Source organism: Salvia hispanica, chromosome 5 (genome assembly GCF_023119035.1).
Source record: "Salvia hispanica cultivar TCC Black 2014 chromosome 5, UniMelb_Shisp_WGS_1.0, whole genome shotgun sequence".
NCBI classification, from domain to species: Eukaryota; Viridiplantae; Streptophyta; class Magnoliopsida; order Lamiales; family Lamiaceae; genus Salvia; species Salvia hispanica.
The window spans coordinates 13,779,607-13,792,688 of NC_062969.1; the positions used below are offsets into that span (position 1 = coordinate 13,779,607).

Sequence of the window (13,082 nt, forward strand, 5' to 3'; positions counted from 1 at the left end):
TTTTTTTTTAAAATGATGAACCCATCAATAATTTATAGATATATCAACAATGTAACAGTATTTAATAATTTGGCATACTTAAACCCTAATCACCCTCCTGTCCCTATCATCACTAATTAAGGGTTATAGTCATCCACAGCCATTTGTTTATCTCATATAAATAAACAAAATATTAAAAAAACACTCATTTTAGTTCATCTTTTTATAACTTTAAAATAGTTAGAATTATCTACCCTATGAAACTGCATCTAACATCTTTTTCAGTTTGTCAATTAGAATCATGAAAGCATGTTATCAATAATATAAGTGTCGGTTCTAGGTAAAAAAAAAACTAACCAGCATAATACAACCCAAAAAAAGAAGGAATAAAAAAAAGACTAAAATGGAAACTCAATAACAAACTCGAAATAATAAAAATCATAAACCAGTAATAAGCCAAGTCGAGGAGGCCTCTGTACGCAAAACGAGATATACCTGATAGTGCTCTCGGATTGGCATGTCGTCCCCAAAAATAAAATGGTTTTTCGTCTCTGATGTAGCAGCACTACTATCAGTAGAGTTCCAACGAACTGAATGGAGGCAAGGCAGAACTTCGATAGAAGAACAATGCTAAAAGAAGATAAAGCTTATGATGCAGAATACTTTGTAGATTGGTGTGTGGAATGCATAGAATGACTAGTCTATTTGTAGACTCAGTCGAATGCAGGGGATAACACAGACTTAAAGTCTATCATATCGCTGGGCTATAACCGTCGGTCGTTACAAGCCGTTACAGATGCCAATGATGGAGCTGGAGGCTGCGACGTGGACTTCGTCGCATCATGTTGACAATATGGCTTGCTACTTGGCTCGCAGACTTAGAGTGTGTAGGTGGTCTAAAAGAATTAGACTGGCCTTAGGGTAAACTCAAGTACCAAGCCCAAATAACAGAGTACATAATTAAAACATAAAAATTTAATCAAAATTCTAAAATTGCATTTTATCGAGAATAAAAAATACATAATTGAAATCTTAAAATTTTATTTTATTGAGAGCAATAGAGTACATAATTGATTATAGCCACTGTTGAAAATGGAGAAATGTGTTGAAGAAATGAAGAATGCTACAGTTGGGTTTAGGAGCGAAAGAGCCGGTGAAGCTGACGTGGCAAAGGTTAGTCAATTAGTCAATTGTGTGGGAAATAATCAGCTACTTCTTGCTGACTTTTTACATGTACTTAGCTAGTTTTTTTTTTTTTGTCTAGAATGAGTCATCCCAATGTATATAAGAGATGAGCTCTTGGCTGTACAATTTTTCAGATATTTTTGATGAAATAAAATCTCATATTTCTCTCTCTGATTTTCTTATGTATGCATTCTTTGTGCATGTTCGATTTGTGTTTTCTACATGGTATTAGTGAAGATTTGTTGACTTCCGCCATTATTCTCTGGTCTCTTTCTTCTCCGATGGCTCCTCGCGGCGGCGGCAGTAACCAGATCCAGCCGGCGGAGGATTCGTCGAGTCCTTATTATCTTCATCCGAGTGATAATCCTGGTATTCAATTGGTATCTCAGTTGCTCGTCGGTTCCAATTACATCAATTGGAGTCGATTTATGTCTATTGTTCTTTTAGCTAAAAATAATTTGTTGTTTGTCAATGGAGTTTTGTTGAGGCCTCATGATGATGATCTTCTATATCCTGCTTGGATTCGGTGCAATTCTATGGTAGTTTCATTGCTTAGGAACTCTATATCTCCTCAAATATGTTCTAGTATCATGTATTTGGATGATGCGCATGATGTTTGGTTAGATCTGCGTGATCATTTTGCCCAGGGAGATTCAGCTAGGCACTACCAGCTGAAACAACAGCTCATGTCGCTTAATCAAGGAAATTCAGATGTCAATGCCTATTTTACTAATTTGCGCATTGTATGGGGATGAATTCAAGCATTCACAGCCAATATCTTGGTGTACTTGCCGCACTTGTAGGTGTGATAGTACTTCTCGTTGGCATAAGTATCAGGAAGAGGATTACACAATGCAATTCCTGATTGGATTGAATTCATCATTCTCTCAGCTTCGATCCAGTATTCTGTCCGTTGTTCCACTGGAGGAACGACAACGAAATATTGATGGTTTTGTGCCTTCTATTCTTCCTCCTGCTTCGAGTGAACTTCCTTATTCAGTGAATGCAGCTAATTCATTATATGGCCGAGGCAGGCTCTTGTGCTCTCATTGTGGTAAAACAAACCACACTGTTGACAGATGTTATATACTTCATGGATTTCCACAAGGTTTTGGTCGAGGCAGGGGCAAACCTCCTTCAAATAACTCCACCTCTGCTAAATCAGTGAATTACGTTGATGATTCACTTCCCGATGGAAGTGAGAAAGTTGTTGCAGTTACTACATTGCCTTCTTCTGATCAGTGTCAGCAGTTGATCTCTCTTCTCCAGTCACAACTTGCTGCCTCATCTCTCAGTTCTCCATCCACCTCTACTGCTCCTCCTTCTGCCGCACAAATAGCTCCAGCTACATCTTCACCTTTTACTAGTACTACACTTTTCTCCCCTTACATAGCTTCTGTTACATCACCTACACCACTTTGGTTACTTGACACAGGGGCAACTCATCATGTATGTTGCAATCTCTCACTTTTTAGCTCATCTTGTCACACCTCAACCTTTCTGATAAATACACTTATAAAAATAAATACGATGTAAAATAATGTAATAACATACCAAATAATATGCCATCCAAAATCTATAATTACAAAAGCCAAATATCTTATTCCACATCCGTCTTATATCAATCATATTCTTTATACCAACACAAATAACCGTAAGCATAAATATTATGCGCAGTTTCATCTCCATATGCATATGCCTCTTTGTTCAGTTTATTATTCTGTGACAAATCAAGCCTGGTATCTGCCCGGGATTTCCAATATGCCAATATGATTGACCCGTAGGTCCCAATATTATTGACCCGTAGGTCCCAATATGATCGACCCATAGGTCCCAATATGATTTGACCCGTAGGTCCCAATATGATCGACCCGCAGGTCCCACTGTGATTTGACCCGAAAGTCCCAATATGATTTGACCCGTAGGTCCCAATATGATCGGGATTTTCAATATGCCAATATGATTGACCCGTAGGTCCCAATATGATTGACCCGTAGGTCCCAATATGATCGACCCATAGGTGCCAATATGATTTGACCGGTAGGTCCCAATATGATTTGACCCATAGGTCCCAATATGATCGACCCGTAGGTCCCACTGTGATTTGACCCGAAAGTCCCAATATGATTTGACCCGTAGGTCCCAATATGTCCACTATGATTTCAGATCCAGAGCAAGACTGTCACAAATCCTCTTTAATTCAATGATACAGATAATTCTAATGCTATATGAAAATATGTCTATTGCACCACTCACATATCCATTTCGTATTCCACCAAATGATTCCAACACAATATATAAAACATATCCATTGTACTATTCACACATCTATATCAGGTCCCATATAATCTAATTACTCACTTCCGTTCGGCATATAGCATTAATTATATACTATATATAAAATTAAAGGTATAAATTATACCCACCTTAATCCGACAGATAATTTAGCCGAGCTTCTGGTTCTACTCTCTACTCCTTTCAAAATTATCTCCTTTCTCATTTATCATGTCACGTTTTTATCCACCGAAGAAATCTTCTCTTTTAAGTATAGCTAATCGTACCCTCGTGTAACCCTTCTCCTCCCCCCTTCCTCCTTTTTGTATTACCATGCAAAATATATATAGGCGAAGTCGGCTAAACCGACTTTAATTTGAGATCTTTTTATACACTATAATATTATATATACTTTGATATACCATTTCTTAATTTTTAAGCATTTGAAATTATCTTATAATAATGACACATCCTGCTCGTAACACATGTAAAAATTCTAGCTTAACTCGTACAATATACATATAATAGAGCATGTCTTCATTTCTCTTTCTTGTAAAGTTGTCAGGGAGTATAATGTATACTTATATAAACATGCACTAATATTCTATTTATATTTTCATGCATGTACACCACTATATATACATTCATACTTAGATAATGACACTAATTTAATTACTAACTAAATATGTAACTATATTTCTTTTATATTTCATTCATATATAGATAAAAATAATTCGAATACTAGCCATGGTTATGTCAACTCCACATAATTAAATAAAATAACGTCTTCTAGAATATCGGAAAAATATATTTGTAGAGCAAAAGAGAATATAACATGCGATAATAGCACAAAAACAAAATATATATTGCTATGCAAAAATTTATGTTTTAGGTTCGAGATGTTACACATGTTTACCTATCAATAATGCCTTTGTGAATCTTCCTAATGGTGCTTCAGCTCCTGTTACACACATGGGAACTGTACACCTAACTTCTTCTATTACTCTATTTTCAGTCCTATATGTTCCTTCCTTTTCCTTTAATCTCATATCTGTTAGCTCTCTCACATCTTCACTATCTTGTACTATCACCTTTACTCACACATCTCTTGAAATTCAGAAAGCTTCTCTGGGGACCGTGATTGGGAGGGGTAGCAGAATTGGCAATTTATACACCTTTGATGTGGATTCTGAGATAGTCACAGGTTCCTCAGATACCTCTCCCTGTATAAATTCTGTTGTTAGTATTGATTTGTGGCATAGGAGATTGGGTCATTTGTCTTTCAATAAGCTCAAAATCATGTCTGAGCTATTGTCTTTCACAAATAAATCCCATGCTTTGTGTGATGTCTGCCCCCTTGCTAAACAACACCATTTATTTTTTTCCATTTCTGATTCTATTGCTGCAAATCCTTTTAATCTTATTCACTGTGATATATGGGGCCTTTCACCCCTTGCACCACCCAAGGGTTCAGCTATTTTCTGTTGATGATAGCTCCAGATTTGTGTGGACTTTTTTGCTTCAACACAAATCTGATGTGAAAACTGTGCTCACTCAATTTTTCCACACAGTATATATCCAATTTTTCAAAAAGATCAAAGTGATCAGGTCAGATAATGGACCCGAGTTTAACCTCACCTCTCTGTTCACATCTTTTGGGACTGTGGTGCAGCATTCTTGTGTGGAAACTCCACATAAAAATGCAAGGGTAGAAACCAACATCTTTTAAATGTTGCCAGAAGTCTGTTATTTCAATCACACTTACCCATCACTTACTGGGGGGATTGTATTCTGGCTTCTGCTTACTTGATCAATAGAATCCCTTCATCAATTCTGCCTGATAATATTTCCCCATTTCAATCTTTCTTCAATAAACCACCATCATATTCCCATCTCAAAGTCATTGGGTGCCTGTGCTATGCTTCTACTCTAAACAGAGATAGAGACAAGTTTGCATCAAGGGCATCTAAGTATATCTTTCTGGGGTATCCTACTGGATATAAGGGGTACAAAGTGCTTGATATTGATTCTATGCAAGAAATCATCACTAGACATGTTGTTTTTCATGAAGATGTCTTCCCCTTTTCTCATCTATCACCCTCTGACTTCCCTACAACACCAAACACCAGTCACCATGTTCCCATCAATAATGCCCCTTCACCTTCATCTTCTGCCTCAGACCAACCTAATTATCTTCCAGCTGCTCCACAAATTACTCAAAATAATCAGCCACCACCTATCTCAAATAATCAGCCAACTGCTCAGAAAACTCCAAATCTGACCAAAATTGGAAGAGACACAAAACCTCCACCACTCCTCACTGATTACATCTGTAATTCAGTATCTTCAACATCTCTCTATCCTATTTCATCATATTTTTCACTCTCCAAACTATCACCATCTCACCTCAAGTACATCATTCTCATGACTGTTGTACTTGAACCCACTTCCTACTCTCAGGCAGCTACTCAACCTGAATGGCAGCAAGCTATGTCTGAAGAGTGAGCTGCACTAATCAAGACTGATACTTGGATGATTATTGTCCTCCCTCCTGGAAAGATCCCTATTGACTTTCTTGATACATTCTCTCCTGTGGCAAAATTGACTACTAGGAAGTTTATTCTTGCTCTTGCTGCTATTAATGGCTAGTCTCTTTGTCACCTAGATATCAATAATGTTTTTCTCTATGGTGATCTAGAGGAAGAAATTTACATGAATTTACCTCCTAGGCTTCTTGTTGAGGGGGCCTCTGATCCTAATGTAAAGCTTGCATGCAAGCTAAAAAAATCATTATATGGATTAAATCAAGTATCAAGGCAATGGTACCTAAAACTTTCTGAGGTTTTAGCAAATTTTGGTCTCCAACAATCAGCTTCAGATCACTCATTTTTTTTCAAGAGTGATAACTGTCACTTCTTTGGAATTGTGGTATATGTAGATGATATTTTAGTAGCCACAAACAGACCAGAGATGATAGAGAGCTTCAAAAGTTTTTTGGCTCAACATTTCAGATTCAAGGATCTTGGCATTCCTAAGTATTTTCTTGGACTTGAAATTGCTAGAAACAAAAAGGGGATTCAGATTTCACAAAGAAAATATGCAATGGACTTAGTTCAGGATGCAGGTTTTTTGGGATGCAAGCCTTCATTGGTGCCAATGGATCCACTTAAACAACTCAGGCATGAGGCAGGAAAACCAATGGAGGATCCATCAAAATACAGAAGAATGATAGGCAGATTGTTATACTTATGTATAACTAGGCCAGACATAACATTTGCAGTTCACAAATTAAGTCAGCTTGTTTCAAATCCTTGTGAAGAACATTGGGAAGAGAGTGAGAAAGTGTTGAGATATCTGAAAGGGACTCCCGACTATGGCTTATTTTACTCAAGCTCTAGTGAGTCTGTTCTCAGCATCTTCTCAGATGCAGACTGGGCTGCTTGCCCGGATACCGCAAGTCCATGACTAGATATTGCCTATTCCTTGGATCTTCTTTGATATCTTGGAGAGCTAAAAAGCAGAACACAATATCAAGATAATCAGCTGAACCAGAATATCGTGCTATGACACAAGCAACTTGTGAAGTAGTGTGGGCTACTGCATTGCTGAAAGACTTTGGGATTGAAAGAATGAAAGTTGTGCCACTGTTCTGTGGTAATCAAGCAGCTGTGTATATCAGTTCAAATCCGGTCTTCCATGAACGCACTAAGCACATAGAGATTGACTGCCATACAGTGAGGGAGAAGTATTTGGCAGGGGTGATAAAGCCTATGCATATCAGGAACAACTTACAATTGGCTGACATATTCACCAAGCCATTGGGAGCTACTGCATTTCAAAATATATTGTGCAAGATGAACTTTTTTAGCTTGTACAGTCCATCTTGAGGGAGGCTGTTGAAAATGGAGAAATGTGTTGAAGAAATGAACAATGCTACAGTTGGGTTTAGGAGTGAAAGAGCCGGTGAAGCTGACGTGGCAAAGGTTAGTCAATTAGTCAATTGTGTGGGAAATAATCAGCTACTTCTTGCTGACTTTTTACATGTATTTAGCTAGTTTTTGATTTGTTTTTTTTTTTTGTCTAGAATGAGTCATCCCAATGTATATAAGAGATTAGCTCTTGGCTGTACAATTTTTCGGATATTTTTGATGAAATAAAATCTCATATTTCTCTCTCTGATTTTCTTATGTACGCATTCTATATGCATGTTCGATTTGTGTTTTCTACAACCACTCATTGTTGCGGCCAATTAAAGTTTGTCAAATTTGTTCAACTAGATCGCGTTGGTGTACATCGTGAGTGGCGTATTCTAAGAATGGTGTCGATACAACATGATTTTGGGGGTTGGTTGCAGTGGATTGGACGAGCCAGGTATATCCATATCCACCCAACTAGCGTGCGTTCGATCTATTGTGATCAATAATCATATCGTTTCATCCCTGTGAAATGACCCATGATTCACTGAATTTCAATAGCTTGACTCCTTTGTTCGAAATATAAATCCCAAAATTCCAAAATTTTGCAGATAAAACATAATTCCAATTTTCAATGGCTGGAAACTGAGCATCTAATCCACATAACGAAAATGACAAAATTGTTAAAATACAAATATCCAGCAATCACTTGATTGCTCTCTTCTCCGCTCGACCACGTTGTGGGGTTGAAACTGACTTCAAAGACCAAAGAACTAGAGTTTTCCGGCCGTAATTTAGCTGGCGGTGAAGTCGGTTAATGTTACGGACTTAATTTCCACATCGGTTGTGAGAACACACCAGTATATAGACTAAATGAGCTCTCTCGCCTAACAAGCCAATCTGTATCAGTTAACTCTTCGACTCTACCTGAATCTGTCCTTGCATATATGAATGTACTAACCATATTTTCACTAAAATTTTGCCATGATATCGTTTGGTTCAATTAATTTGATAAAATAAACATTAAATTATAATTCATGCATATTTATTAAATAGATAAACACTTGTTCATCCTAGACGAAATGTGATCAAATATTCAAATATTGGACAACTAAAAGAAAGAAGAAAGAGCAAAACATACACACATTAATATAAAAGAGAAGCGTGAACAACAACACATGATCAGCCCCGCTTGACAGGATCGAAGTTAGAGACGGCAACGATGGCACCGACGATGGCGACCGCCACAACGCCGCCGTAGGCAATGCTGAGGAGGAAGTTCTTGAGAGAGGGACTGACGGCCGCCTCCGCGGCGTCGGGGGCGATCATTGAAGCAGTCAGCGCAGCCGCGGTCAGGCCCGTCACCACCTTCTCCTTGAGCGAAGCCCTCACTTGGAACTTCCCCACGGCTGGCTTCGCCGACACCTTCGACGGCCTCACCGGCAACGGCTTCAGGAATGCGGAGGGTGGCAGCTGCCTGTTTTGGGCCACGGGCGCCGCCATGAACACTGCGGAGGTGGAGGCCATTTGTGTGTCAAGTGTGTGTGTTGGTAAATGAATGTGGGGATTTTGGAGAGGATTGAAGGATAATAGTGAGAGTGGATGGAGGATGGATTAGAGGTGGGCCCGGAATTCCATCGTGGCAGCTTCTGCTTTTGGTTAACCTTATCTCATTATCATTCCCAATTTCCCACAACCTATGTTGCTCAATATCGATTTTTTAAATTAGGGTTACTTTTCTACTCCCATCATCCTAATCCTATATGATTACATTTAGAATGACACAAGAACTAATGCACAATTGGTAAAGTAAGAAAGATGATGAGAAGGATAATGGATTATTTGTAACTCACATTGTTATTAGTATTTAATGGTAGACCTTAGCGTTATAAGTTATAAATAAATTGATGCATATAATCAGTAATGAGTTGGGAAGAATAGGTGTGCTTATTCGGCCGGTTTCGGTTCTAACCGGACCGATTGACCGGTTAACCAGTTTTAAATTTTCACAAATCCTAGAACCGGAATCAATCGGTTTCGATTTGGAACTTGCCGGTTAAGAACCGGTCGATTTCGGTTCTGAACCGGAACCGATGTGTAATTTTAATCCAAATTTATTTTTAATTTTAAATAGTTCAATACTAAAAAAATAATAATCCAACATCCAGAAATATAAAAAATACTCCATCCGTTCCTTCATAGTTGAGTCATTTTTCCATTTCGGAAAGTTCCCTCATAGTTGAGTCATTTCCATTTATAGTAATTTTTTCCTCTCTCTTACTTTACTCTTTCTTACTTTATCCTCTCTACTTTATTCACTTTTTACTTTATTCTCTCTACTTTTTTCTCTTTCTTACTTTTTTATCTATTTATTTAACACACTCAACATTCATTTCTTAAACTCCGTGCCGAAAAGTTCCGCCTCAACTATGAGGGAACGGAGGGAGTAATATCTAAAAAGTCATATAAATACACAAAAAATACAAACCAACAATACAATAATATTTATATATCGAAAGAGTAATGCCAAGTGTAGTAGGTCGTACAAGTTTATATTAGCATTTTTTTATATAAAAAATAGGAATTCTAAACTTTAGCAATTTTTTTAAAAAAATGAGTTTTAAAATCGAATTCCATTTTCCCTTTTTTTGGCTAAACAAATATTCAATGGATTTCCAATACTAATTGATCTTGTTGTGACTTTTTGGCTTATAACGGATCAGTTAATAAATTATTCACAAATAGGTTAAATCGTATGTTAAATGAATTATTACATAAATATGTTATAAAGTTAAATTTCTATCATATGAAATGATATTGTATTTGTATAAGTTCTTTTGGATATTAAAAACAAACTTATGATATCCTACTCATTATAGTTAGTTCATAAAAAATAGATTGAAAAATAATTGTAGATTCAAAGTATCACGGTTTAAACATTTTAAATACTTCAAAAAAAAGAGCTTGCAAATTTAACACTGTTTAAATCTAAAAATACTCAATGTTTCAAATTATTTTACTTTAATTCAAAATTAATTTAATTAAATTAGATTTATTAGTATATTAAATTATAAAAAAGTAAAATTGAATTATAATCCGGTTACCGGTTTGGAACCGGAACGGGTTTATTTAAAAAGTTAGAACTGGAACCGGATTTTCCGGTTCCGGTTCTAGTTCTGGTTAACCGAGAACCGAAGAACCGTTTTAAGCACTCCTAGGGGAGAAGTTTTCATAATAGAAATGAGCTATTTTATGGGACGGATGAAAAAGAAAAGTATCTCTATTTTTATGGGATGGATGGAGTATTAATTTACATATTTTCACTTATTTTATAACATAACATTTGAAATTTGATTCATGGCATTTCAATATTTTCTATAGTCAATTTATTATATTCCATTTAACAACTTCTCAATTATTTCAAACTAATTTCGCAAACTATTTTCTCAAAATGTGCATCGGTCATCCTTGTTATTACAATTGCTGCAAAGTAAAGTTACACAATCTTTACCAAGAGTTTTACACGGTTTTAAAAGCAGTAAAATTACCACTTACCACCTTTAATGCGCAATTAGAAGTTTTCTACGATGGTAATATAGAGGAAGAAAAGGTCAAAGAACGAGATTTCTTAAAAAAAAACTGAAAAGGTGGGAGAAATGTATAATACGAACATATTTATAGCATATTTGATAGGGTAAATAACTCATCTAAAATAAAATTCTATGAATAAAATGTTACTTTTTTCATAAAATTTCATTTTTAATGAGTTATCTACCTATCAAACATGGCCGTATGTAGAATAAAATTGCTTACAAGTACTAATTCAAAAATTAGATACTTATGTTTTTAAACGAAGAAAAAGGGTTCGGCGATGAAAATGGATCTGGAGTCGGGTGTGCTGTGTGCATTGTCATTATTTTGGAACCAATAAATCCGGATTGGTCCGATCGCTTTAAAAGGAATAACATGGGTCTGAAATCCTCAAATACAAATTGAAGACATTATACCATTTCAGAAACAAATCTATTCTACTGTAATAACATAATTATACCATTTTTATTTTTTGAAATCTTATGTACTACTCCTACTATATTTTATTAGTAATATTTAAAACAATTTGACCACTTTTTATATGGTACTCTGCAATATTAAATAAAACTAAAGAGATATGTGCTGTATGTTCTTTATGCTATTGTACTTGGCCGTGAACTGATTTGAACTCAAAAAACGTCATTATTTAAAGAGATATGGTTAAGTATTTTTTTTATTGTTATCTAAAGTTAAAGAGTGATGGTTAAAGACATTAAATACAATAAATTTTCATTTTCATTCTATTTTTGTTTTTAGTTTCTTTCACAAAAACAAAATTTTCAAATACTCCATATTTTAAGAACTAAATTAATTAGTTTCGAAATTATTCAAAAATGCAAAATTACTAATCAAATCTTGATACTTAATTCTACCGAAAAAAAACCATCAATTTCGTAAATTTGTATCGATTTATTAATTTGTTACCCATTTCTAATAATGATCATTAATTGATAGTGAAGACATGATATATAAGTATGAGAAACCATAAAATCGTTTACAAAAAAACTTTCAAAAAGTATGACATAGCAAAGAGACATTATGTCAAAAATCAAATATATGCCACATGATACCAAAAAAGTTAATACCATCTAATCCAAAAACGATTCTAGTGCACGCACCAAGATTATGGCAATTAGAATTTATTCCTTGGCAATTTATATTGACTCCCATATGTCTCATTTCACACACTACAATATAAGTATATATAGCAAATTAGTGAGGAGTAAGAAAAGGAATATGAATAGGATGATGATTTCAAGAACAATATTAGCAATTTGTTGTTTGGCAATTAGTGTGTTGTTAGGCTGCAAAGGCGAGGTTGGATATGATGCACCACCAAACTGCGCACGCCTCGAGTGCCCTCAATACACCGTGCTTCACTCTCAGAAAGATTTCGAAATCAGGCGTTACAACGATGCTAGATGGCTGGTTGCCCCTACCATCATCTCCAAATCTTACAAGGAAGCTGCTAGCAAAGGTTTCAGAATGTATGTTTTTTTTAATTTCACCATATTTATTCGATTAATTCCAATATCGATCAAATCAAATTACTATTGATTGATTTTGTTGCGTTATATTGTGTTGCATTGTGTTGTTGCTCGTAGATTATTTGAGTACTACGGTGGCAAGAATAGTCAAGGGTTGAAAATCAATATGACAGCTCCGGTCCTAGTGGCTCCGGGTGAGGGGGGCTACAAGGTCCATTTTTACCTGCCTAAACAGTTCCAAACATTCGCACCGACGCCACTAAACCCGGACATTCGCTTGGCCAATTTACCTGGAAAGGCTCATCAATATGCAGCGGTTAGAAGGTTTGATGGTTTGATTACTGACGAAACCATCCCTCTTAATTTGGAGCCCCTAAAGAGAAGCCTTCAATCGAGCCATGACTATGCCCGGGCAGTCGAGGGAGGAGTCACCATGCTTGGTGCATACAACAGGCCTACTCAACTCACAGACCGTGTTAACGAACTTTTTATTTGGTTTAACTGATTCTTCAATATTGCCTTGTCTTTTTCTTGCTTCTTATTTTCAATTATACTTAATAATTACTACTATGTGTTATCAAGTCAATTTTCCAGACTTTGGAGACTAATTAATACTATATGATTTATGCAGAAGTCTACTATTTCTTGGGTC

The 13,082-nt window shown here is 36.0% G+C and overlaps 2 protein-coding genes across 2 annotated transcripts; one reads left to right on the forward strand and one right to left on the reverse strand.

The window, feature by feature from the left end:
- Window positions 1-8,375: 8,375 nt before the first annotated feature.
- Window positions 8,376-8,917, reverse strand: LOC125187240. Its single transcript, XM_048083794.1, has one exon. It carries the CDS (start codon window positions 8,877-8,879, stop codon window positions 8,535-8,537), a length of 345 nt encoding a protein of 114 aa, XP_047939751.1. The 5' UTR covers window positions 8,880-8,917; the 3' UTR covers window positions 8,376-8,534.
- A 3,248-nt stretch (window positions 8,918-12,165) lies between these two features.
- Window positions 12,166-13,082, forward strand: LOC125186065 (heme-binding protein 2-like). The gene is made up of 2 exons (XM_048082381.1): window positions 12,166-12,430; window positions 12,548-13,082. The coding sequence occupies exons 1-2, from the start codon at window positions 12,180-12,182 to the stop codon at window positions 12,933-12,935; spliced, it is 639 nt and encodes a 212-aa protein (XP_047938338.1). The 5' UTR covers window positions 12,166-12,179; the 3' UTR covers window positions 12,936-13,082.